The sequence below is a fragment of the Cyprinus carpio genome, chromosome B18 (assembly GCF_018340385.1).
Source record: "Cyprinus carpio isolate SPL01 chromosome B18, ASM1834038v1, whole genome shotgun sequence".
NCBI classification, from domain to species: domain Eukaryota; kingdom Metazoa; phylum Chordata; class Actinopteri; order Cypriniformes; family Cyprinidae; genus Cyprinus; species Cyprinus carpio.
The window spans coordinates 20,016,958-20,041,757 of NC_056614.1; the positions used below are offsets into that span (position 1 = coordinate 20,016,958).

The window sequence follows — 24,800 nt, forward strand, 5'->3', positions numbered from 1 at the left end:
TCAACATTTGTATCAGAATCCAGCCTTGTGTTGAAGATGTGTTTTTGTCCCTCTCAATCATTAACATTGCCGGTGTTCTGTCGATTTGTCCTACACTGTCAGATTTTCCTACCTCCCATTAAAACAGTGGGTAGTACAATTCGACAACGAAAAATGCTGCCGATAAAATTATGGTTTATTAACATCTACACATACTATAACCCTAAACCTACCCTTACAGTAATGCAAATACAGTAATTATGTGTTATATTCGCGGTTGAAGCAATAAGGGATACATTTACAGTAAACCAGGAATAAATAATTTTTTCTACATATTAGATTGTGTTTTATAAAAGTCTATACCTACCCCAACCCTAAACCTACCCTTACAGTAATGCAAATACATTAAATATAGTTGTTTATCATGAGAAAAAGGATGCGATATTGCTGTGCGCATGCGCAGTTAACCCCGGTAGGAAAATCTGACGGGTAGGATAAAATGTCAGGACACCTGCTTAACTTGACACACAATTCAGTGGTGCCACGTTTTCGGAGGACAAACAAAATCAATGGACTCAAAGGGCAAATCAGCACAGAAGGTGATGTTTGGCAAACTGTCATCAGAAACAGTAACAATGGCTCCTCTGGGATCGAAGACGTCAAGACTAATGAGTGTGTGAGACGGTGCCAGTCGTGCCCCCCGTGATTTGCCGTTTCACACGCAGGTATCTGGTGCAGAATTTAGGGACTTTAATGGGGGTCTAAAGAGCAAGAAACATGGAGCATCTGTTTGTGTTCTCTCAGAGGCTTCCATATATTATTTAAGAGGCCACAAATGCAAGTTCACTGGACTCCTTTATCCTTGAGAATGGAGGAAGAACAGAGAGCATGGATTTTTTTTCAGTCCGTGGAGCAGAAGGTTAGCAACATGGAAGCTAATACACCGACACACGCACACACTCACTTTATAGTGAAATCCCCACTGAGGATGATTCTTCTTTTTTCAATTTTCAGCAATTAAAGGCCTTTCACACCAAATGCGAAACAAATCACAGATGAATAACTTGGTTAAAACCTTGACACATATTCCATTAAAACTTAATTCCACTACATTTCAGTCTGTTTATTTTTGGTTATGAGAAATTTTAGAAAATTAAGAAGCTTAAGATTACAGTTTGAAAATCTAATCAATGTTATTGAGGTATTTGCATACTGAAAGATGACTGGCCTTTATTTTACATTTACATTTTTTTAAAAAGATTTTTTTTTTTTTTTTAATGATAACAAAGCTTTAAAAACAGACATACTGTGAGTTACAAGGTTGATAATCAATCGTATTTGGCTTTTTCTCAACATCATTTTTATCAGTGGAATTCTTGGTAAAAACTACATTACCCATGATTCTGCCAAGAATCAAAACATGCAAATCGCACCAAAAGACATTGATGCATTCCCACTCTCATGAAGCACTGCAATGATAAATCAGTCAATCTGCTCTCAAACTACCAAAATATTTATTTATAGTGCAAAAAAAACAAAAAGGAAAAGAAAATATGTTGTTTATATTTACATAATAATTTTTACATCAACAGCCTCATTCATTGTTTTTATTTTAATTACGACATTATCAATTAATCATAACTTTATTATGACAATTATTACAATGCTTCATGGGACTGTAGTTCTGCCAATGAGTTCAGGCCTTCTTCAGTATGAGTCTTTTCTCTCTAATTTAAAAACTAATTAAAGATTTTAAGTACTTTTTTGCTTCAAATTTAAGTTTTTAATGTTGTGATTTACCTTGTGGCAGATAAGTAGGTTCATGGCTTGAAGATAATTTTCTTTCATAAAATTAAAAATACTTTAGGATAAAATACCACCGTAAGGAAGGACACTAAAAAAAAAGTGGGTAGGCACTATTAAACACATGCTCTCTCTTTCTTTCTATATCTGTATTTGGATTTTCCTAAAACTTCAACAGTAGTCTAGTAATTCTTCAGGAAACATAAGTTACAGAGAAATACAAGAAAACACACTCACACTTGGGAGCAAACAACCATGCAGAAGTTAGAGAGTCTGTGTTATTGTGAAGGTAAGCAAAGGAGGTCAGGAGACAAAACACACACACACACACACACACACATTTTCTGTGGGGACTTTCCATAGACCTCTACAAACATTATTTTCTACCGCCTTACCCAACCCTAACCCTTACAGAAAACTAGTTTGCATTGTTACACTTTCAGATAAACATAATTTACTATTTTTAATAATTCTTTTCCCTCGTGGGGACCGCAGGATATTTTACCTCTTCCAAACTTTTGTTTTACAGAGTAAAGAAAATCATTACATATTATGATCTCTTTAAATGGTCCTGTGGTGTGACAGATACATTTTTAAACTACATGCATAATAATCATGAAAAAAAAGCCAATTTGCAACAAAGCAAAGACAGACAAAACAGGTATACCATCAGGCCTCTGAGAGGTGTCACACTGCAAGACATCATCAACTTATCAAGTATTTAATGTCGTCTACCCATAAAAATTGGAACGGCACAAACTAATGAACTACATGACAGTAACGCATGTGTGTGTGTGTGAATAAGTGTCTCCTGTAGAGGAGACCGATGAAGTGAATTCTGTCTAATCTTTTGGCCATTTCTCTCTTGCAGCACTCCATCACTGAGCTTCTGGGCTTATCTGTCCCTTCTCAGCGCTCTCTCAGCAGGGTCAGGGTTCATTAAGGTGATAAGGAAACTGAAGTCAGACACTCTCTCCCTCCCACTCGATCAGTTTGTGACAGCGGCGTGTCCTGTGTGTCTTCCTGCACAACAGTGAAACACATTGAAACACAGACCAGCATGCTCCAGCTCTGTCTTATGTCACATGAGAAGTAAACACGTGCACACACTTTTAGAATGCCTGTTACAATGAATCACAGCCTGAATGAGGAAAACACACATATACAGTATATACAATTTACAGTGGGGTTCAAACATATGAGACTACTAGTGAAAATGCTTCTATTTTGCATTCTTCCTCATTTAATACAAAAAAAAATAAATTCTAAATTATATAATTAGCATAATTTGACAGAAAAGTTAAAGATATATGATTTTTAAATATTTTAGTTTTAATTTGTTGTCCTTTTCAAACTACATGAACTTCAGAAGTACAGTAAAACCTGATGATCATGTTTTGCAGCATGATTTGAGATGATCCAAAGAAAATTTGGAATAAAACGTGAAGAAAAATATGGCCATTTGTAATAAGTTCAGATGATCAATATCACAAATGTACCTATTTGATTAGTGATTTAAAAACAGTGAAGTATCATAAAAAAAAAGATTGTTCTTCTTACATCATAATTTCCAAAACTTTGTTAAAAGTTAAATAAACAAATCCCTTATTTTCAATGTGTTCTCAGACTTTTGGGTCATGCTGTATGTTAAAATCAGAATATTTCATTATAAATCCTGAATGTTAATTAATATCAAAGGAGTACTTCACCCAAAAAGGAAAATTTGCTGAAGAATTTAACTCACAATTGTCTCCAGATTCGGAAAAATTCAGCATTACTTCACTTGAATGGGTGCCAGGAGAATAATAAACAAATTCATAATTTTATTATATTTTATTTATTTATTTTTTGACCTTCAAACCGTTGGACTTTCTAAACAAATACAGTATGCCAGTGGATTTTGGTGTGAATGGACAACAGAAGAACTTTTTCACTGGAAGTGTTATTAGATTATGGGCTTGTATTTTGACCAGAAGCACCGGTTTAAAGTTAGCCTTTAGGGATTTGTTTATTACAAAGATGTAGCTTTTTCACCTCACAAGACATTAATTGATGAACAAACAAACAAACAAACAAACAAACAGGCAAACAAACGTTTAGGGGCATACAAACACACAAACATGAACACATAATTGAGAAACTATATTAACAGCCCTGAATTTTTTTTCTCAACGATTGTGTGCTAGAATTGTGCCAGGAGCTGTAATTATTTAACCAGAAATCCCTCTTCAGGTAAACCAGCATGGCAGAACATGTCAATGTCTGCCAGGGCAGTAGCAAATAATCCCATCATTTCACCCTATTTACATTCAGATTCAGCATTCGTACCAGATTGCTACCAGAGCTACTGGAAGAAAGAGAAAATGATGTCTAAAACTGTAAAATGAAGCCATACGGTAATATGAAACATACACTGCAAAAAAGATGCAAGGCAGGAATTCACTAAGAAAGAAGGAAACTTTAATTTTATTTATCTGCAAAATGCATGAGTTGTTGTTTTAGACTGTCTGTGTACTGTATTTCTGGAAATATGTCTGATTATAATGCTTTTCCATTATTTGATCATTTATGCTTCATATTAGTCTATAATAAGCCTGATTGTTTTTGCACATTTAGTACCTGATACCAAATTAGTGAGTTTGAAGCATATGAAGCCAAAATTGAGGTGAAAATATGGGTATATGAATGATAATATATGCAGAGAGATAACACAAACAAGAAAGTGATTGGAAGAGAGAAACTCTGGAGAAGATCTGCCACCATGTTTCATGCAGATCTGGAGACATTGGCTTGACAGTGCCACAAATCACAGATGGATCTGACTCTTATCCAAACCGGGCCTTGGGCGAGGAACCCAGCTATAGAAAACCTCAGAGCGGAACATCCCTTCTGAACAGTGCGAGTAAAAATCTCTGATTTATTTTTCCTCTGTTTTCCATTTTAGAATGGCTGTATAGAGTTCCATTATTTTCCAGCCCCTCTAAAGGAGTGAATTATTAATGTTATTGCTGGGAGAAAGAGTCGCCAGGGGGCCATGTGCAGGTTTAGATGGGAGATTAACTGTGGGACAAACATATAATACACTTTGACACAGACACACATACACACACTGAGAAGCTTAGGACCTGCTGTAAAGCAACCTTTAATCAGTGCATATTACTTTAAATGCTTCTATGTGTCTCTAGCGGCTGCACTAGTGGCCCTACACATGCTGTAAATCTAGCCTGATATGGATCAACTCTTAATGCAGTTCCAGGCTTTACCAGAGTAAACAGATACGGGGTCACGGCAGACATTCTGGAAGAGAAGCCAATTTCCTGTCAAACTGTACAGCAAAGTAGGATGTTCATCATCAGCATTAACACTAAGCTAAAGCAGCAACACATGAAATCTGGAGAATTTCCAAAACTGAAGGTCAAGGGTACTGAGCTAAAAAAATATATTTGTAATCAATAACAACTTGTTTAGTTTTACAGTAAACTATATCTAAACATTAACATATACCACACACACACACACACACACACACTATATATACATATATATATATATATATATATATATATATATATAGAGAGAGAGAGAGAGAGAGAGAGAGAGAGAGAGAGAGAGAGAGAGAGAGAGAAAGAGAGAGAGAGAGTTATAAATCCTGAATATTAAGTTATAATAGTGAATATATAAATGTAAATATATAGAATAAAGTCTTGACTTTTTATGCACAAATCTGTAAATCTGAATGCAGTTATAAACCCTGAATATAAAGTTATAATTGTAAATATATAAATGTAAATCCAAATATATAGTCATAATCTCTCTCTCTCTCTCTCTCTCTCTCTCTCTCTCTCTCTCTCTCTCTCTCTCTCTCTTCAATTCAATATGTGCTTTATTGGCATGACAATTGTTACAATGTATTGCCAAAGCATAGTGTTTACATTGAATTTATATACATGCATGTATATACATTTAAAAAGTAGAACAAATAACATTTTAAAATTCTTCAAACAATTTATAATTCAATGTGGTGTGCGTGTGTGGTTGTTTGTGTGTTTGTGGTGTGTGTTTGTGTGTGTGTGTGTGTGTGTGTAGGCTGGTTACTGATTTGTTGACTCCTCCCTCTTTTTTGTGACAGGCATCAATGTATCTTGCTGCTAGTAAGATACAGTCTTGTTTTTCACCTAATAAATACTGAAGTTGTGTTTTCTTGTTCAACATTTTGAAGTCAGGGTAAAGTATTTCAAATTTGGGATAAAATTTATTTCTAATTTTTCTTCATAGGTTAGAGCAGCTGGTGAGGAAGTGTTGCTCTGTCTCCACTTCCCCATGATTACAGTAAGGGCAGATCCGGCTCTCTCTGGGCAGCCAGTGCTGTCGATATCTGCCCGTCTCTATAGTCAGAGTATGACTGCTCAGTCTGTACCTCGTCATCTGTCTTCTTAATTTACAGTCTTTAACTGTACTCAGATATTCTGCAGTTGTGTAATCTCTATTTAGGGCCAAATAACATTCAAGTTTACTTTGTTTTTCTGTTGTTTCAGTCCAGTAAGTTAGATAATTTTCTTTTTGTGCTTTTATTATTTGGTTGGGCCAAATTGTGTCCTGATGCTGGCTGTTGTTAGTCGTGTTAGATTGCTTCTGCAGCTTCAGGATCATCTGAATCAGGGGACTTTTTTCAGGGTTCACTTCATGGTTTTTTAAGTGCGTTTTAAAATGGTAAGAGTTGGGGTCGCTCATTTTTAGGTGTTTCCAAAATTTGATGGCTCGTTTTTCAATGTGCATTAGTCGAGGGTACTGGCCTAATTCTGCCCTGCATGCGTTGTTCGTAGTGTTCCTCTGGACTCTGAGCAGACTCTTACAGAACTCAGCATGCAGGGCTTCAACAGGATTTTTGTCCCATTTTTCAAATTTGTGATTCAGGGGAGGATCCCACACTTCACTGCCATATAATGCTATAGGTTCTGTGACTGATTGGAATATTTTGAGCCAGATTCTAATTGGTATTTCAATTTGGATAGATTTTTTTTTTTATAATGCAATAGGGCCCTTCTCGCTTTCTCTTTCAGTCCATTCACAGCCAAATTTAGTTTTCCAGTTGCACTCATCTTCAGCCCGAGGTATGTGTAGTTTGTGGCATGTTCTATTTTGGTGATACCAAGGGTGAAGTTGTGTCTCTTTCCCTGAACTCTGGGTCTCTTCTGGAATGTTAGTACTTTAGTTTTGTTAGGATTAATGGTCAGGGCCCAGGTCTGACAGAACGTGTGCAGGACGTCTAGGTTCTGCTGTAGACCCTCTTCTGTTGGAGACAGCAGAACCAGATCATCTGCAAACAGCAAGAGCTTTATGTTGGAGTCATGTAGTGTGAGGCCAGGTGCTGCTGATTGTTCTAGGACTGTCGCTAATTCATTAATGTAGATATTGAAGAGGGTCGGTGATAGTGGACAGCCCTGCCTCACACCCCCGCCCTTGAGTGAAGAATTCTGTTCGTTTATTTCCAATTTTAATTGCGCATTGATTCTTTGAATACATTGTTTTTATAATATTGTATGTTTTACCCCCAATACCTGATTCTAGAAGTTTTGACAGCAGACCTTCATGCCAAATTGAATCAAAGGCCTTCTGGAAATCTACAAAGCAAGCAAATATTTTGGATTTGTTTTGGTTAATGTATTTGTCGATCAGGGTGTGTAGGGTGAAGATGTGGTCAGATGTTCTATAATTTGGTAAGAATCCAATCTGACTTTTGCTGAGGACATTGTGCTCGGTGAGGAAGTGTACGAGTCTTGTGTTGATGATATTACAGAACAGCTTCCCCAGATTACTGCTCACACAGATGCCTCTGTAGTTGTTTGGGTCTGATTTGTCTCCACTCTTGAATATGGGCGTTATGAGTCCTTGATTCCAGGCTTCAGGGAAATGACCAACACTCAGAACCAAGTTGAACAGTTTTTAGTAGAGCCGATCTTAATTTGTGCTCTGTGTTCTTGAGCATTTCATTGAGGATGCCATCTGGTCCACTTGCTTTTTTGTTTTTTAGGGCCTGGATTTTATCAATCAGTTCGTTTTCTGTAATGGGGTAGTCTAATGGGTTTTGATATTTACCAATTGTATGTTCCATATGAATCATTTTTTCATATTTTTGGGTTTGTTCTGGGTTCATTTCACTATAAAGTTGTTCAAAGTGATTTTTCCAGGTGTCTCCATTTTGTATGGCTGCTTGTTCATGATTTTTTTTATGCAAGTGATTCCAGTTGTCCCAGAAATTGTTAGAATTTACGGATTCTTCAATAGTTTTGAGTTGATTTTGGATGTACTGTTCTCTCTTTTTTTCTGAGTGTACTTTTATATTGTTTGAGTTCTTCACAATATTGATGGCGTAAATCTGCATTGTTTGGATGTCGGTGTTTTTGATTTGACAATTGTCTTAATTTTTTTTTTCTCATGGTTTTACAGCCTAAATCAAACCATTTTTCATTTTCTTGTGTTGTTTTATGGATTTTCTTAGAGAATGTGAGGTTAGATAAATTGGCCAAATATGTAAATATATAATTTATGTTCTCCACAGCCAGATTGACACCATCTTGATTATGAGGATAAATTCTGCCTAGAAAATTGTCTATAAGTAGACACACTTTTGGATGGCTAATTGCTGCCAAATATTTTTTCTGTGCTGTTTGTGTTCCCATCTGTAATTCTCTCTAATGTTGTACAGCTTACTGGGTTGTGAATGTATGTCCGTATTTGTTGTCCTCTTTAGGTAAACAGTAACTTGACTGTGGTCTGATAGGGGTGTTAGTGGTTTGACTGTGAATGGATCTAAATCTGTGATCATGTAATGTAAATGTACTGTAGGTGTACCTTCCAAGACAGTCTCCTCTCACCCTGCCCTTGACCAGGTACAGACCGAGGCTTCGACAGAGCTCCATCAGAAGCTTCCAGTTTTTATTCACTTGGTCATCAGTGTTATTTCTTGGGAAGTTTACAATATTTTGTGGGAAGCTCTGTCCAAAAATATAGTTATTCCCATTATCTGTGGTATAGTGTACTCTCTCTCTCTCTCTCTCTCACACACACACACACACACACACACACAAACACACACACATATACATATACATACAGTACATACATACATACATATACAATGTACTAATACATTTAAATCTGAAATATATACATATAAAAAATGTATATAAAATAAAACATTTTAATAAAGAGCGATTTGGTTTGCATAATTTCTGCATGTATACAAGAGAATGTGTCTTAAAGATGTGGCACATAAACAAACTAAATGAATGGGAGTGATTCTGTAAGCAGCCTGTGAACTGGACTCTAGCAATACCGGAATCCAAACAGGTTTAAAATACTTTACATTTCCAGAGAGTCCTGCAAAAGGTCTGTTTAGATGTGTCGATGATGCACAGAATGGATAAGGTTCCAAATTCAGGGATTAAGAGAGTTTGTACAATAATAAACTCTGCAGAGTTCTGACTTTCCATATATATATATATATATATATATATATAGCTGTTGGGCAGAATCGTGGCTCTGACCATGAAATATGCAGCATCTATCAAACTTTAAAATTTTACATTTAAGCAAATCACCTGGAATTTCCAGCATTCTGATAAGAGGGGTTAAGCATGCATGTGAGTGTTGTAGAAGGTGGAATGAAAGGATACTTACAGAGGATGGAGAGCAGAACCAGGCCGAGCAATAGCAAGTGGTTTGTTTGGATGGAGCCGGCACGGCTGCAGTCCATTCTGTTCTTCTTACAGGTGCACACTTGAACTTTCAGTTCTGTGTTGTTGGATATTGGAGGCACGCCAGAATCGGTCAGAACCAGTGGCAGGTTGTAGTTAGCCTTTTTCAGACTGTGCAGCAACATGATCTGGGAGTGAGTGTCTGAGAAACATCAGAAAAAAAAAAAAAACACTTATGGAGCACTCTGGTTGCTTTACATGTCAGTCAGAGAGTATCTTCAACTCTACACAATACTATAAACCCCTCGACCTCAAATTACCTCACCAGTCCTCTCTTATTCTGTCTCTCTCTCTCAGTATCACAGCATCTGGAGATTCACATGCCTTTCTATATTTGAGTGTGTGCTCTCAGGAGATGGGTAATCGAGAGTCTGCTAAGATAAACCCCAAATACAATCAGCTATTCGGTCAGCGTGATATCTAATGATACACACACTGTCTGGGACAACAGACAGATCCTCTCGCTCTCAGACCCACCTGACCCTGGTGAAAACACTAGAATTGTAATTGCTATGCTGGATAGGTGCTGGTAAAAAATAAAGATTAAAAAAAAAAAAAATCATAAATGTATATAAAGTGGCAACAGTGTAAAAGTAGCCAAATTCCACCACCAACTTAGCAGCACTGCATTAAAAGGTTCTTTGGGGAACTCCAAGTTGCTCTTCTGTGGAATCACTGTAAAAACCCCCTTTTAAGGCCATTATTTATTAAGATTTTACCACAGCAGTGCTGACTTTAGGGATGCCAATATTCAGTAATTCTAATGATCGAATGTCATGATCAGTCAATTTTGCCCACATTTCTAAGCTAATTTAGAGTGACACTCCATTACTATTTCTTTTTTTTTGTTATTAATTTTCATGATTGATTGTCATTACAAATTAATAATCAATTAAATGAGCACAATGTTTGCAGTTTAAGTAATTCATAGAGAATTCTAATAATGTATGCCTGTATATGCAGTGTGTACATTACTTAATCAAATTTTTACTAAATTAGCTCGTTCCGAAATGGATTAATCAACAATAAATCAATTAAGCGTAATTATATTAAGATAAACCTTTCCTTTAGTGAAAGCACCTTTTGTATTTACTCAAACCGGCCCTAGAAATAGCCGGCATGTGTTTAACCATGGGTCAGTGCCTGTTTCTGTCCCATTTGAGAATTAACTTACCATTGATCCTGGAGATTTTCCATGTTTTCTCCAGTCCTGGCTGTTTGCCAAGTTCGATCTTGAAAGGATCTGTATTAGGATGAATGTCCTTGTCCCGTCCCCCGATCACCACCACATTCATGTCTTTAGCGTCCTCGCACACGCGGGCCACGGAGGGGAAGACATAGGGAGCGTTGTCATTCTCGTCCTCCAGAGTGATTATCAGCATACCCGTGCCCGAGGCGGGTGGACTTCCTAGTGAGACAAAAACAGAGTTAAAAAGAATAAAGTAGGGCAGGACCAGCAGTTTTAGAAGTTTTAGTATTGCAGTATTTAGATATTTTTAATTTGATTATTTTTAATTTTAGTAATTTTGTTAATTGCTATTCTGCCCTACAAAGCAAAAAGGCAGTAACTACGCAGAGTGCAGAACTGAGAAAAATGACTTAAAAGTTATCCTGTCATCCAGCCTAAGTAGTTGTAGGTAGATTATTGGACATGTTGCTGTTATGCTACTTTATATTTTTATAAGATGTTTTGTCACATAACAAAGGATGCCTTGAATGTCATGAAAATGACAATAACTAATTTTTGACCAAAAATGCAGTTACTGCCCTTTTGCTTTGTAGGGCAGTATTGTCATTTTTATTAGTGTTTGTAGCATGCCTCTTTAGTTTAAATTTACTTTTATTTAAGTTTTAGCAATTAGTACCTCAAATTTAATTAATTTAGTTTCAATTGTTTTTTTAATTTTCAGAAATTGTAATAGTTTTAGTTAAAAAATAAAATAAATAAATATAAACATGCATTTCTTTAAACTTTAATCTCACATTTACTTTTCTATAGTTTACTGTAAAAAAGGAAACAAGCTTCCATAAAGATCAGCAGAGAGCATTAAGAAAGTAAATTGGTCACTTTTGATTTTCACAATCACATGAAAGTCCTTTGGCAGACTAAAGCTTTCTGGCTCTATAAGCCAAATCAATAGCTGTCTTTTAAAAGCACAGGAGGATTGTGCTTAACACTCATGCATCTCACACCGAATGACTGTTACTGTAAAGCAAAGTGGGTTAAAGACTTCTTACAGCCAGAGCCACAAACAAAACAAAAAAAGGTCAGACTGGATGCATCAGAAAAACAGACAACAGCAATCAATGTCTATACAAAAAACAAACAAACAAAAAACAACCGCAAATCAAAACATTCAGTTTCTGACTTGGAGTAACAACAATTTTCTCGCCTCATTTTGTATCAGATTGCACTTTATTGAATAGTGCACAGACAAAAAAATACATTATTCAAGGCTTATGAAATATTCTGTTTCTAGGAGATTAGCAGTTATTGCAGGACTGCATAATTATAAACAGCCCTGGAGGTCACTCGCAATTAACATCCGATGACAGGATCAGTAATTACAGAATGATTTTGTCCTCGTACTGCCAGGAATGCTCAGGCCTCAAAGGGAAGAAAAGGCACGGTGTCAAAACATTGGGGCAAGTAATGTCTCAGTAGAAAAAGAAATCAGGTTTGTTCCAATTGCGTCTCTAAAATACCTCTGCAGAACAGCGTTTAGAGGTAGAACAATGACGTCCTTGCCATGTTTTATTGATTTTCTGTTCAAAAAGATTGTCAAGTATGTAACAAGCCATTTCACAATATGAAAAAGAACGCGTGTCTGTGGACAAAAGCATACTGTCTTGCCTAACACCATTAAAGCAGCAGACTTCTCAGCATACTTCACAGAAGTAAACATGTCCTGCCATGAGCGATAACAGCTATCTGATTTATAAATCATGAACTCTTAAAACATTTAGATGTGGCTTGTGTGTGCATTAGTAAATACAGTATGTCCACTGCTTCGCTTCCAACACCAATGAGCAAACCTGCGACTGAAAGACGCCAAAGCTCAAGGCAATTGTTACATAAATACAGCTGTTTTGGTATATGGTAGTGACTGAATATAGATTAGGTTTCTGCTCATAACAACAGCTATTAACCGCTTTCTAAACTGAACAACAAGATCAGATAAAAATCCCAGAAGCATGCAGGGGAGACACTAGAATATTCAAGGGGGATTTAAGGGGCCTCGGACACCTTGCAGAGCATGAGCTGATGTGATTCAAAGTAATATTTCAGCCCATAAAGGAACAGTTCACCCAAACATTTCCTGAAAATGTACTCACCCTCAGGCCATCCAAGATGCAGATGAGTTTGTCTCTTCATTGGAACAGTTTTGTAGAAATTTAGCATTACTTGCTCACCAGTGGATCCTTTGCAGTGAATGGGTGCCGTCAGAATGAGAGTCCAAACAGCTGATAAAACATCACAATAATCCACAAGTAATCCATACAACTCCAGTCCATCAGTTAATATATTGAGAAGTAAAACAAACAGTGTGTTTGTATGAAACAAATACACCATTAATGCATTTCAACCTGATTATGGCCAAAATACCAGTCTATAATCCATAATAATGCTTCCTCCAGAGACAAATTCTATCCCTTGTTGTCAACTCAAATCAAAATCAACAGACATATTTGTTTACAACTATTTTGGACCATTTTCATTTGTAAATGGTGCTTGATCTGTGCATATTTCTCTCCCGATTCAGACAAGATGACATTTTCACTGGAGAAAGCAATATTATGAACAGAGGACTCACATTTTAGTCAGAAGCAACTGTCTGAATTAAAAAAACCCCTCTTAATTATGGATTTGCTTCTTACAAACACCGCTTTTTAATTCACAAGATGTTAATTGATGGACTGGAGTTGTGTGGACCACTTGTAGATTATTATCAGTGGTTTGGACTCTCATTCTGACGGCACCCATTCACCGCAGAGGATCCAATGGCAAGCAAATAATGTAATGCTAAATTTCTCCAAATCTTTTCCAATGAAGAAACTAATTAATCTACATCTTGGTTGCCCTAAGGGTGATAAAAATTTCAACACGTGTTAATTTTTGGGTGAACTATTCCTTTAAGTGCAAAAGGGCAGCAGTTAAAGTCTTTCTTGTCAACTTTTTATAAATAAACATGAAAATAGGCTCTGTTTGTCAGTAGATCAGTAACTGTGAAATACTGTATCTGGTAGCATGTTATTGTATTATTTCCCTGGAACTGAGAGTGTTCAGTTGAGAGATCACGTTTGTGACAAATATAGACACTTAAAAGGCCTTTGGATGCATTCATATTTAATGTAACATACCGATACATACTCAAGTGAGGTTTATACATAAAGGCAAATGTAATAAAGTTAATATTAAGACATTACATAAACACACTTTAGTTTATATTAATATATTGTGTCTCTCACATTTTGACAGATCAGAAATGCATCTAATCTAAATAGAAGATGAAACGCAAACACTTCCAATCTTTCTGAAATGAGCAATATTCCAGCAACAATATGAAACTTCATTATCATTAGTTTTGGTTTGGTGAATACAAACATTCCACATATTGCCACTGACCTCCAAATATATTTTGAAATGCATTTTTTTTTCTCTCCCCAAAGACTATGAATGTATTTTAGCTTTGCACAAGGGAATAACTGTGCATATTGAGACAAATGTTCATCTATTTATTCCAAATATATTTTGAAATGCGACTATGAATGTATTTTAGCTTTGCACAAGGGAATAACTGTGCATATTGAGACAAATGTTCATCTATTTATTATTTTATTTAAATTTAATTATCTATTTAAATTATGTCTATTTACCTTTTAAAAATGCGTTAAGTTTATTGTTCTTTCCTTAAAATAAATGCTACTTGGTTTGACAATGCAATTACATTTTTTAATGTAAGCATACAATTAATGAGTCTACCATATATTTATATTTATTTTTATCAAATTAAAGCCTTGTGTCACATCAAATTCAACAATGTTTTATGTCCCCACTATATAATAATAATAATAATAATAATAATAATAATGAATGCATAAATCAGTGAATACATAAATATAAATAAATAAATAATGAAAAATATACTAATTAATAATAATAATAATAATAATAATAATATGGTAAGGACTAAAGAAAGAAAGAAAGAAAGAAAGAAAGAAAGAAAGAAAGAAAGAAAGAAAGAAAGAAAGAAAAGAAAATGGATATTAAATAACTTGTACAAGAACTTCATTACTCAATATATGACTCTAATACAACTGCAAATGCTATCTCTCTAACTCTACAGTACATTTCCAGCAAAGCAAAAATTAAGATAAACTCATACATCGCCTAAGCAAGCAAATTTCATCAGCCAGGCTTTATGAAGCTCTTCTGTGTGTGTTGTGGGACTGAGAGAAGACACCTATGCAAGAGGGAATGCAAATCCTCCCCATTTACACATGGCTGCTGTACATGGTTAGAAAGCATTAAAGTTGTTTGTCTTCACTAAGAAAAAAAGCCACATTCCCTTGCTCGATTGCTCCATAGTCTTTACCATCTTCATCAGCATCATCATCATAATTATCTTCGGCAGTGGTAAAAGCTCCCTCATCGTCTAACTCACATTGAAGGCCTATTACACATGTTTAGATGCACCGTAAAGTGTCTTAGAAATGAGCAGCAGCCCTTCATGTTGCAGTTTTTTATTTATTAATATTTTTTATTTTAGAAAGATGTGACCTGTGTAATATGTGTTTTTTTTGGTGTAAGTGTGAGTGGAAATATATAGCAGACTTCATGAATAGCTGAGTACCCACTGCTTTGTTTAACAAGCAGCATTGACACAAAATATATTCATGAGACACGGATAAGAAAGGGTTGTTAGCATAAATATGTCTATGACATATGCAGCATGTAATGGAACTGGATGTTTCAGATGCTGTCTTCTTTCCCTACCATAATGAGAGTGATTTATTTTCTCCTTTGTTATGGTGCGCTGATATATATATAGGCTCACATCTTGTCTGACTTTGCTGAGATCCAATTCCCTCTTCTCTAAACTTCTTTCTAATGCATCACTAAACATTGGTGATATGGAAAGGATAGACAGTTTTTCAGCCTCACAGCTGTTCGTGAGCAGATTTGCAATCAGATGCAAAACTGTCCTTTGTCTTTTCCCTCTGTATTAAAAAAATATTTTTTTTCATTTTTTATGGCCTTGCACACTGTTCCTATTTTATGGCTAGCTAAAACACAGCTTGCAGACTGTAAATAGCCTACATTTTACATACTGCAAAAGTCTTAGGGGATGTTTTTTTTTTTTTTTTTTTTTTTTTTTTTTACAAAAACAACCATATTTAAACCTATTTTTCCTTGCGTAACAGTAGAAGGTTTTTGGAAAAGTTTTGCAATATCTTATTTATTTTCGCTACTTCTCCAAAGTTAATAATGTCACATTTTTAGCCTTATGAAAATATGAAAATCCAACCAAAAAATATGAACAGTACCAATATAAAATTAGTAAAACAATTTTAAATGGTTACATTTAAATAAAAAAGTATGCATTTTATTTCTACCAAAGCAAATTATGAATGTTCCACATTTTGGGTGTTATATATGTAATATATTTTTAAGTGAATGTACTTGGTTACCCAGGAGAAAATATAAGCGCTTGAGATGAAACATGAGTTAAATATGAAGTTAGCAGATTATTTTTTATAGTGTGCCATTTACAATCAAACTATTCAAAAAGTGTGAAAATATAATTCAATTTTGCCTTAGCAAATCAATGAAGTCAGAAAAAGTTTTAAAAAGTAGGAAAATGTTTAGGATACACAAAACAACTCGAAATAGAGTGGAAATGACAATATGGTGAAAATCAGCTTTCTACTGTGATGCCAATATAAACTGCAAGACATTGTTAGTGGACAAATAAATAAAAAAATAGTGAAAAACAGTGAGCACACAAGAAAAAAAATCCGTGTTAAGGAGAAGTTTGAGTTACGTGTCAAGAAATTATGCCGTTGGCTGCATTAATGATTTTGTGACAGTACAGGACTCTATCTCATCCCCTCAGACTCCAAAGACAGAACCTTGGTCCAGTGAGTTTCTTTATTTTGGCACCGACCCACTGGCCCATAGCGTCTGTTCCACCTGATGCTGCTCTGGAAGACGGACAAATTGACTACAGCAGCTTGGGCTAATACCAAGTGTTTCTCTGTCTGTATCGCTCTCTGTTACTGTCCGTTCACAGTCTCACCAGAAACAAATGGCATTTCCTATAACAGATCCTATTCAAACACACACATATATAATAAACTACTAATAAAGTAGTTTTCTCTTTCTCTACTTTTCTGGATTTCACTTTTGCTCTAGTTAGCTCAAGCTAATTTAGCTTTTACTTGGCATTGTGTACTACAAACATTGTTGACTCTGATAAATTGCTTCTGCTGTTCCTCATTCATAAGTTACTTTAGATAAAAGCATCTGCTAAATGCCTAAACGCACAGAAATCAGAAAAAATGTAACTCTTAAATGTGTGTAAACAAATTTTAGTTCTTTAGAAAAGTAAAAAAAAAAAAAAAAAAAAAAAAATCACAGATGTGCATTTATGCATTTATTTAGACTTTTTATGTAAAGCATTTCAGCACACAAAGTATACATTTTATCATTTCCTGCATTCCTTGGACAGCCATGACCTTTGGCTGTGCTATTGCCATGCTCTACTGACCCAGCTGCAGTAACAATCTGTATCAGGTGGCGGCTCACTTGAGCTCCACTTTCTCCCATTGGAAGTGCATTTGAGTTAAACTCTGCTCAACTCTGTCGCATCGCCTACAGGCACTTTTGCACACTGCGTCTCAAATCACCAGCTCTCATTGAAAATGAATGATTTCCGGTGCTTTCTGGCTACTCCATCTCTGCTGAAGCTTAAGGCTAGTGGCAAAAGTATAAGATAAAGACAAAGAAAGAATTTGTGGACTGATTCACTTCGTGACTATGATTATAAGAACGGTTGAACTATTAGAAAAATGGGCTAAACAGCTAACAATTCTTAGACAACTCTTTAAAAAAGAAACAATAAAGACAGAGTTGAGCTCAAGGATGTGAATGGGATGTAATTAGGAGGGTCTCTGAGTCAGAATGGAAGGCGCAGTGGGGGTGTGGAGTGTGTGGTTGCTCACTGCAGTAGTCACGCAGTGAGATAGACTCTGAGAGGACACACAGGAGTCGAGCAGATGGCTCTTTTCTCACTCTGCTTTGGCATGCTGAGATTTTATAGCTTCAGTGCAAAGACCTATAGGAATAAAACCACTTACACAAGCGTACTGTAATGGCACATTAACTTGCAAATTTCTTAAAAAATAAAAAAAAGCATACTAAGCTTAGTTTAATTCATCAATGCTCTTAAATGCTCTATTTTTAGATGTAGAGAGACCACAAAAAGTTTTTAAACATGCATGAAAACTTTGAAAGTCACATTAAGAACGTCATTGCATTGGATACAAAATGAATGACAAATGATGGTACAGCGTTTCTCAAAAATAACTTCACTAACTGGTCCCAAGGTGCATTTTAGTGGAACATCACATTAACTATGGAATATTGTAATAACATTTGCCAACCACAAAATGTCACAGTAGATTTATATATACATATACTATTCTTCAAAAATAGATTTTATTTTCTTTGAGCAGGGGAAAAAACTTTATTTACTTTTCTAGGATTCTTGATATTGAAATCTTTTGTAACATTATACATTATACCTCAAACTTTTAAACAGTATGTGTTTGTGTGTGTGTATAAAACAGTATGCTTGTGCTATTTATTTAAAATAAAAGTTATGAAAAGGTGATGTGAGAACAATAAAATCAACAACCTCACAAGGGAGGTTATATTCAAACGGCTTATGAATACTGCACAGTTTTACAGAGTAATAACCTATTGAAAAACAATTAACATGACATGCACTTAATCTTCGAAAGAGGAATCTGACATGCTCCCCTTCCAGCAACCTCTGATTTCTCAATCTGCTCTAGAGGGACTGTAGAGAAACAATCCAACACACGACCACATATAGCTGTCGACACTCCGTCAACTTAACAAGGGAGAAAATTGATCTGCAATTAAAGTCAGGCCCTCTTGCTTCACGGGAAGCTCAGCTGGAACCTGACAATGAAGAGCCGATTAAACCTGCATGTCCCTCTAGAACAAAAGCTTCTCATTAGCCTCATGGGTTCCTTTTAATGAGAAACTTAGAGTGAAGGAACTCTCTAACTCTGCTTTGAGAATGCCTACACCATCCTTTCATCAGTACATAGTAATGAATCAGGGCCTGTTATCGTTCTTTACATCAAAGTCCACTTTTGTACGAAGAGAGTAAACGTGATTAAGTTCTATTTCCCTCTTGAAAGCCACACAAGTGGACGTGGCAGGAGTTGCATTACGAATAGAGAGATACGAATGTTCTTCCATCGGCACTTCAGACTTCAAAGTCCAGAGACAAAAAAAGATTCTCTAGTGTATGCAGAAACCAATCAGTGTCAATTTACCCCAGCAGAAATGGATGATAATTTGAGAGTGTGGGGCATGTTTTCCTGTGTCTTATTAGCTTGGTAAAGCAACCAACCAAAGCACTTGTTCTCCACAAGCCCTAAACAAATATACAGGCAACACCTACATGTTTCTCTCCACAGTAAAGCACCTCTTCAAACTCAAAGAGCATGTCTTAACACAAAAGTTCACAGGAGTCGAGCCTCCTTTTATCATATAGCCCTTGAGAGCCAGAGGAGGTGGAAAGATGGACTTGTTTTGACTTTTAAGAGAGAGCAGAGTGAGAAGCAGTGGAGAAACCAAAGCTGTGGATGGCAAGAACCATGATGTCTTTGGCTTTCTGGGTAGATCTCATTACGACGTCATTATCCTGGCTGGAGAAATGGATAGAGCTCTTGTGGCCCCTTGTACCACTTTAAAAATCCTCATTCTACTTCAAAGTATAGTGCCAGAGAGTATCTGCAGGGAATGAAACACCTCTCCGCTGACATCTTTCCCTCACTTGGAGCTCTCCTCCAAAAGAAAAGTGTCTAAATTGGAGAGCACCAATTATGGACAAGATAGTGCCACAAGCAAACATTTGCAGGCGTCCCTTAACTGTTGCTCTGAGATTGGTAAAGGAAAAAAATATATAAAAATGAAACTCTTAACAATTCAAAGAAAAAAAAAATCACAACAAATATTTGTTTATCTGAATGGCACTGCAGTCACAAGATGCTCACCACATTCACAAAGCATTCCTATTATAAATGATAATAAATTATTATAAAATTCTTAGACTCAAATAGATAGATAGAATATGCATATTTCCAATAAGAATGTTCTAGTCTTTTCTTCTTCTTAGACTAAGATAGATAAAATATGCATATTTCCAATAAAAATGTTCTAGTCTTTTCTTCTTAGACTCAAATAGATAGATAGAATACGCATTTTCCAATAAGAATGTTCTAGTCTTTTCTTCTTCTTAGACTCAGATAGATAGAATATGCATATTTCCAATAAGAATGTTATTGTCTTTTCATCTTCTTCTTATAATAGATCTAAAGACAAAATCGTTAAAAAAAAAAAAAAAAGTTTTTGGCCTGTTTTTAAATATTAAGCATTAAAAAAAATAAAATGTGCAACATCATACACACAACTACCAACATATTTTGGTATATGTTTCTTTTCCTGTGTGTTAACCAAATGATTTCCAGAAAGTAAATTCTTCAATGACAGATAATGTTCTTAATGTCTTGCACAAACAAACAAACAAACAAACAAACAAACAAACAAACAAACATTTTTGATGCATTACTAATATTTACCAAATAGTTGTTGGTCTCCATTGACTTCCAAAGTATGTAAAAAAATAAATTAAAAAAACTATGGAGTTCAGTGGAGACCAGAAACTATTTGGTGACCAAATTTAGATTTTTGAGTGAATTATCCCTGTAAGAACTTTCTTTTTTTTTTTTTTCTTAAAATTTTATTAGTCAGGCCCTTGATGAACGATTGTCCATTTCTAATACACTGGCTACAACAATATCAACAATTTTACATTAGATTAGCAAGCACTAAACAACGGGGAAGTTGTGGCTTAATGGTTAGAGAGTTTGACTCCTAACCCTAAGGTACCCCTTATACCACGACTGAGGTGCCCTTGAGCAAGGCACCGAAACCCCTAACTGCTCCCCGGGCGCCGCAGCATAAATGGCTGCCCACTGCTCTGGGTGTGTTCACTGCTGTGTGTGTGTGCACTTTGGATGGGTTAAATGCAGAGCACGAATTCTGAGTATGGATCACCATACTTGGCTGTATGTCATGTCTCAATCTCCACACAAAACTAGGGCAGATGTTGAGGCTGAATAGTAGAAAACTTCATGTTATCCAAACAAGTGCCCTGGAGCTAGATTGGTAGCACTGGAGCGATGAATGCAGTTCCTCTCTCTACAATGTGGATGTTCAAAGGTCTCAGAGGCATATGCTAATGCTCCGAGCAAACTTCTCATGCATACATAAAGACCCTTTTATATTGTACAGCAACATTCCTGATAATACATTGCCTGCACCTAAATGACAAGTGCACATCAGCAGTTGAGTATTTAAATGAAATGCAAAGACGTGGGCAACTGTGACATAACATGAAAGCACAGCATGTGACAACCACATGCTGTTCTGTAGAAGAGTGGTGTTGAGCTATCTGATGGTGTTTATGTTTCAGGTGAAATTTCTAGGGGCAGGAAGATGTGCCCTACATAGGCCTATCAATAAGGCACATGCTTCATGTGAAGGAGGGAGCAAAATCACTGAATAAGCAGCAAGTTGAGAAGGAAATGTAATTTTAGCCTTATGCCAGAATATTATACAGTTCTGTTCATAAGTTTACAAACCCCAGAATCTGTAAAATATTTGGAAAAATAAGAATGATAAAATTTGCATTAAGTACTCACTGATGTAATTAATATATATCTTCTATTATAATCAATATCTATCTATCTATCCGTCCATCCATCCATCCATCCATCCAGAAGGACACATTAAATTGATTCAAAGTGACAGTAAAGGCATTTATAACGTTACAAGATATTTATATTTCAAATAAATGCTGTCCTTATGAACTTTCAAATCAAAGAATCCTGAAATTTCTACAAAAAAAATAAGCAGCAAAAACTGATAATAATACCATTAGTAATATCTGAGTGAATACCAATAATAACTGAGCACCACATAGGTATATTAGAATGATTTCTGAAGGATCATGTGACACTAAAGACCAGACAAAAATGGCTGTTGAAAATTTGGCTTGATGGTCACGGGAATAAATTACATTCTAAAAAAAAATATTAGAATATTTTTATATAGGTTTATAATTATATATAGGTTTTCCCCGGGCGCAGCAGCATAAAAATGGCTGCCCACTGCTCAGGGTGTGTGTTTACGGTGTGTGTGAGTGTGTTCAGTGCTTTGTCTGTGTACTTTGGATGGGTTAAATGCTGAGCACAAATTCTGAGTATGGGTCACCATACTTGGCTGTATTTCACGTCACTTAAGGTTTATTTGTCTAAACATCTTACAGATTTTGCAAGGGCTGTATGAACAATAGAAAATATGTAATATTTACAAGTTTATGCAGCTAACTAAAATTCCATAGGAAACAGGACATAAATATGGTGGGTGGATTACACACACACACACACCCTGAAAAGTGATGGAATGGGTGTACATCTGCTGGCACAGTGGGGAATGAAGGAACAAGAAACTTTTCCTGTGTCTCACACCGAAACAACTGATTAAAAGGCCTCTAAACGACGGACCCTCTGCCAGTGTTGAAATAGTGCAGCCCCTCCATCTCCACGCTTCTGAGCCGAGCTCCAGCAGGTGTTGTAAGGACTTGAATCATTAACCTCAGGCTGACAGACAAGACTGAGCCCACCAGGCTCAGAAAAGTGTTCCACTACAGCAGCTCCCCACCACTCCAGTGAGTCTGCAACTTCACACACTGGGAGCTGCAAAATGGATCCATTTATTTCAACTGCAGGTTAGAGGTGGGTAAGACTGATTTTTCTACCACAGAAGAACCACTGCTAACTCAGAAATGTAGTCTATGTTCTGGACTTAAAATGATTTTCTTCCCACACACTCTAAGCACCATTCCTGCAATCCCACATTATTATAGCTGTTCATATTTTCTCAAAAATGTCAAAATAAGAAAACATTTTGGTATATAGGCCTTCGTGTGTGTGTGTGTGTGTGTGTGTGTGTGTATCATAAAATCATCATCCACCTTAAACAATAAAAATACATTCTGTATATGTGCTTTATAGAAAAAGAAGAAGTAATTAATACGGGGTTCGAATGATATCAGGAAAGAAAATGATCTTAGTAATTTTTCTTAGTGATCTTTTCTTTAAATGCAGCCATATGTGTAAACACACAAGGGTAGAAAACAGTTTACAAGCACACAAAATAATAACTCTCCACCCAGTCTTATCTACACTCTCCTCTATCTGTTCAGCATCTTCTCATTTTCCCTCTCCCTTCTATCATTCTTGTTCAATCAGCACTCTCGCCTTCTCTGTGGTCAGCGGTCAGACAGAGAGAGAGAGAGGCAACACTCATCTGAGCCCTTGAAATAAAGACATGGGACTCCAGTCTAGATCGATAGCCTGTTAGTGACCACTGTGACTTTCATGTCATGCAATCATCGGACAGATTGTCAAGGAATAGGGAGTTTGTGATAGACTAGATCTGCCTGGGATACGAGGGAAACACAGGTGGTATGAAATTCAGCACTGTACACACATCCGTACAGCCACACAAAAGGAGGAAAGCATAATGTAAGCACCGTGTTTGAAGAGCTGATACAAAGCCTCACTGCATAATATACATCAAAGACAAATATTAGACTGAGAGATTTTCTTCAACTGACATGAGAGTTTGAAAGACAAGCTTTTCTACTGACTTAAATTAACTTAGAGAAATTAAAAGGGATAGTTCGTCCAAAAAATGAAAAATTTTCATCATTCACTCACTCTCATGTTGTCCTGAACATTTATGACGTTTCGTCATGTGAAATACAAAAGGATACTTTTCAAAGAAAAACCATGGTCACTATTTTAAATATAGTAAAAGTGAATGAGGACTTGTTGGTCGAATCTCTAACATAAGAATAAAAGCAGCATAGAAGTATCATAAAAGTGGTCCAAAAGTCTTGTGTGTTCTATTCAAGGTCTTCTAAAGCCATACAACAACTTTGGAGAATTTTAAGTCATTATTCAGTGATTATCTTTGTCTCATTGACTTAAACTCAAAAACCAAATCATTTAGACTGGTTTTCTGAACTGGATCAAATGTAGTGTTGTAATCGAGACAGCTCAAAACATATTTTCATGGTCTTAACTAAGACACTGATCAAGTGATTCAGTGAAAAGATGATTCAAAAGAATCATTTGATTACAAATCAGAGATGTCTACTTCCATATTGAACTCTTATGAATACACCAAGTAAAGAAAGGAGGTTTTTCAGTGAATAAAATGTTTAAATTTCAATCAGTTCACCACAAAAAGCCATTGTATGGATTATTTGATTAATAATAATAATAATAATAATAATAATAATAATAAAAAACAGAATTTATGTAAAACATTTTTTTTTTAAATATTATGAATGTCCCTACTGTCACTTTAAAGGGATACTCCGCCCCAAAATGAAAATTTTGTCATTAATCACTTACCCCCATGTCGTTCCAAACCTGTAAATGCTCTTTTCATCTTTGAAACAAAAATTTAAGATATTTTGGATGAAACCCGGGAGGCCTGTGACTGTCCCTTAGACTGCCAAGTAAATAACTGTGTGAAGGTCCAAAAATGGTAAGAAAGTCGTTGTCAGGATACTCCATCTGCCATCAGACGTGCAATCTGGGTTATATGAAGCGACAGGAACAATTTTTGTAAGCGAAGAAAACAAAAAATAACGACTTTATTCAACAATTCCTTTGTCAGCAGTCCCCTCTGTGTCTTTCCATATCACCGTATGCTGCGTATGCTCTTCTGCATCCTTGTGGCGCGGATGATACAGAAGAGGAGGAGACTGTTTACAAAGGAATTATTGAATAAAGTCGTTATTTTTATTTTCTTTGCTTACAAAAAGTGTTCCCATCGCTTCATAACCCAGATTGTATGTC

At 35.9% G+C, this 24,800-nt stretch overlaps 1 protein-coding gene across 9 annotated transcripts in view; it reads right to left on the reverse strand.

Moving 5' to 3' along the window:
- LOC109108993 (cadherin-13-like) overlaps positions 1–24,800 on the reverse strand; it is a 355,177-nt gene that overhangs the window by 4,786 nt on the left and 325,591 nt on the right. For 7 of the 9 annotated variants that reach the window (XM_042744284.1, XM_042744288.1, XM_042744283.1 and 4 more), the window contains 2 exons: positions 10,714–10,947; positions 9,463–9,681 (listed from right to left, as the gene is read on the reverse strand). In XM_042744284.1, the coding sequence (XP_042600218.1) occupies positions 9,463–9,681; positions 10,714–10,947 (453 nt within the window). Of the gene's footprint in view, positions 1–1,632; positions 2,806–4,698; positions 5,080–9,462; positions 9,682–10,713; positions 10,948–24,800 lie in introns of those variants that run through there. The other 2 variants (XM_042744285.1, XM_042744286.1) reach the window with 2 other exon arrangements.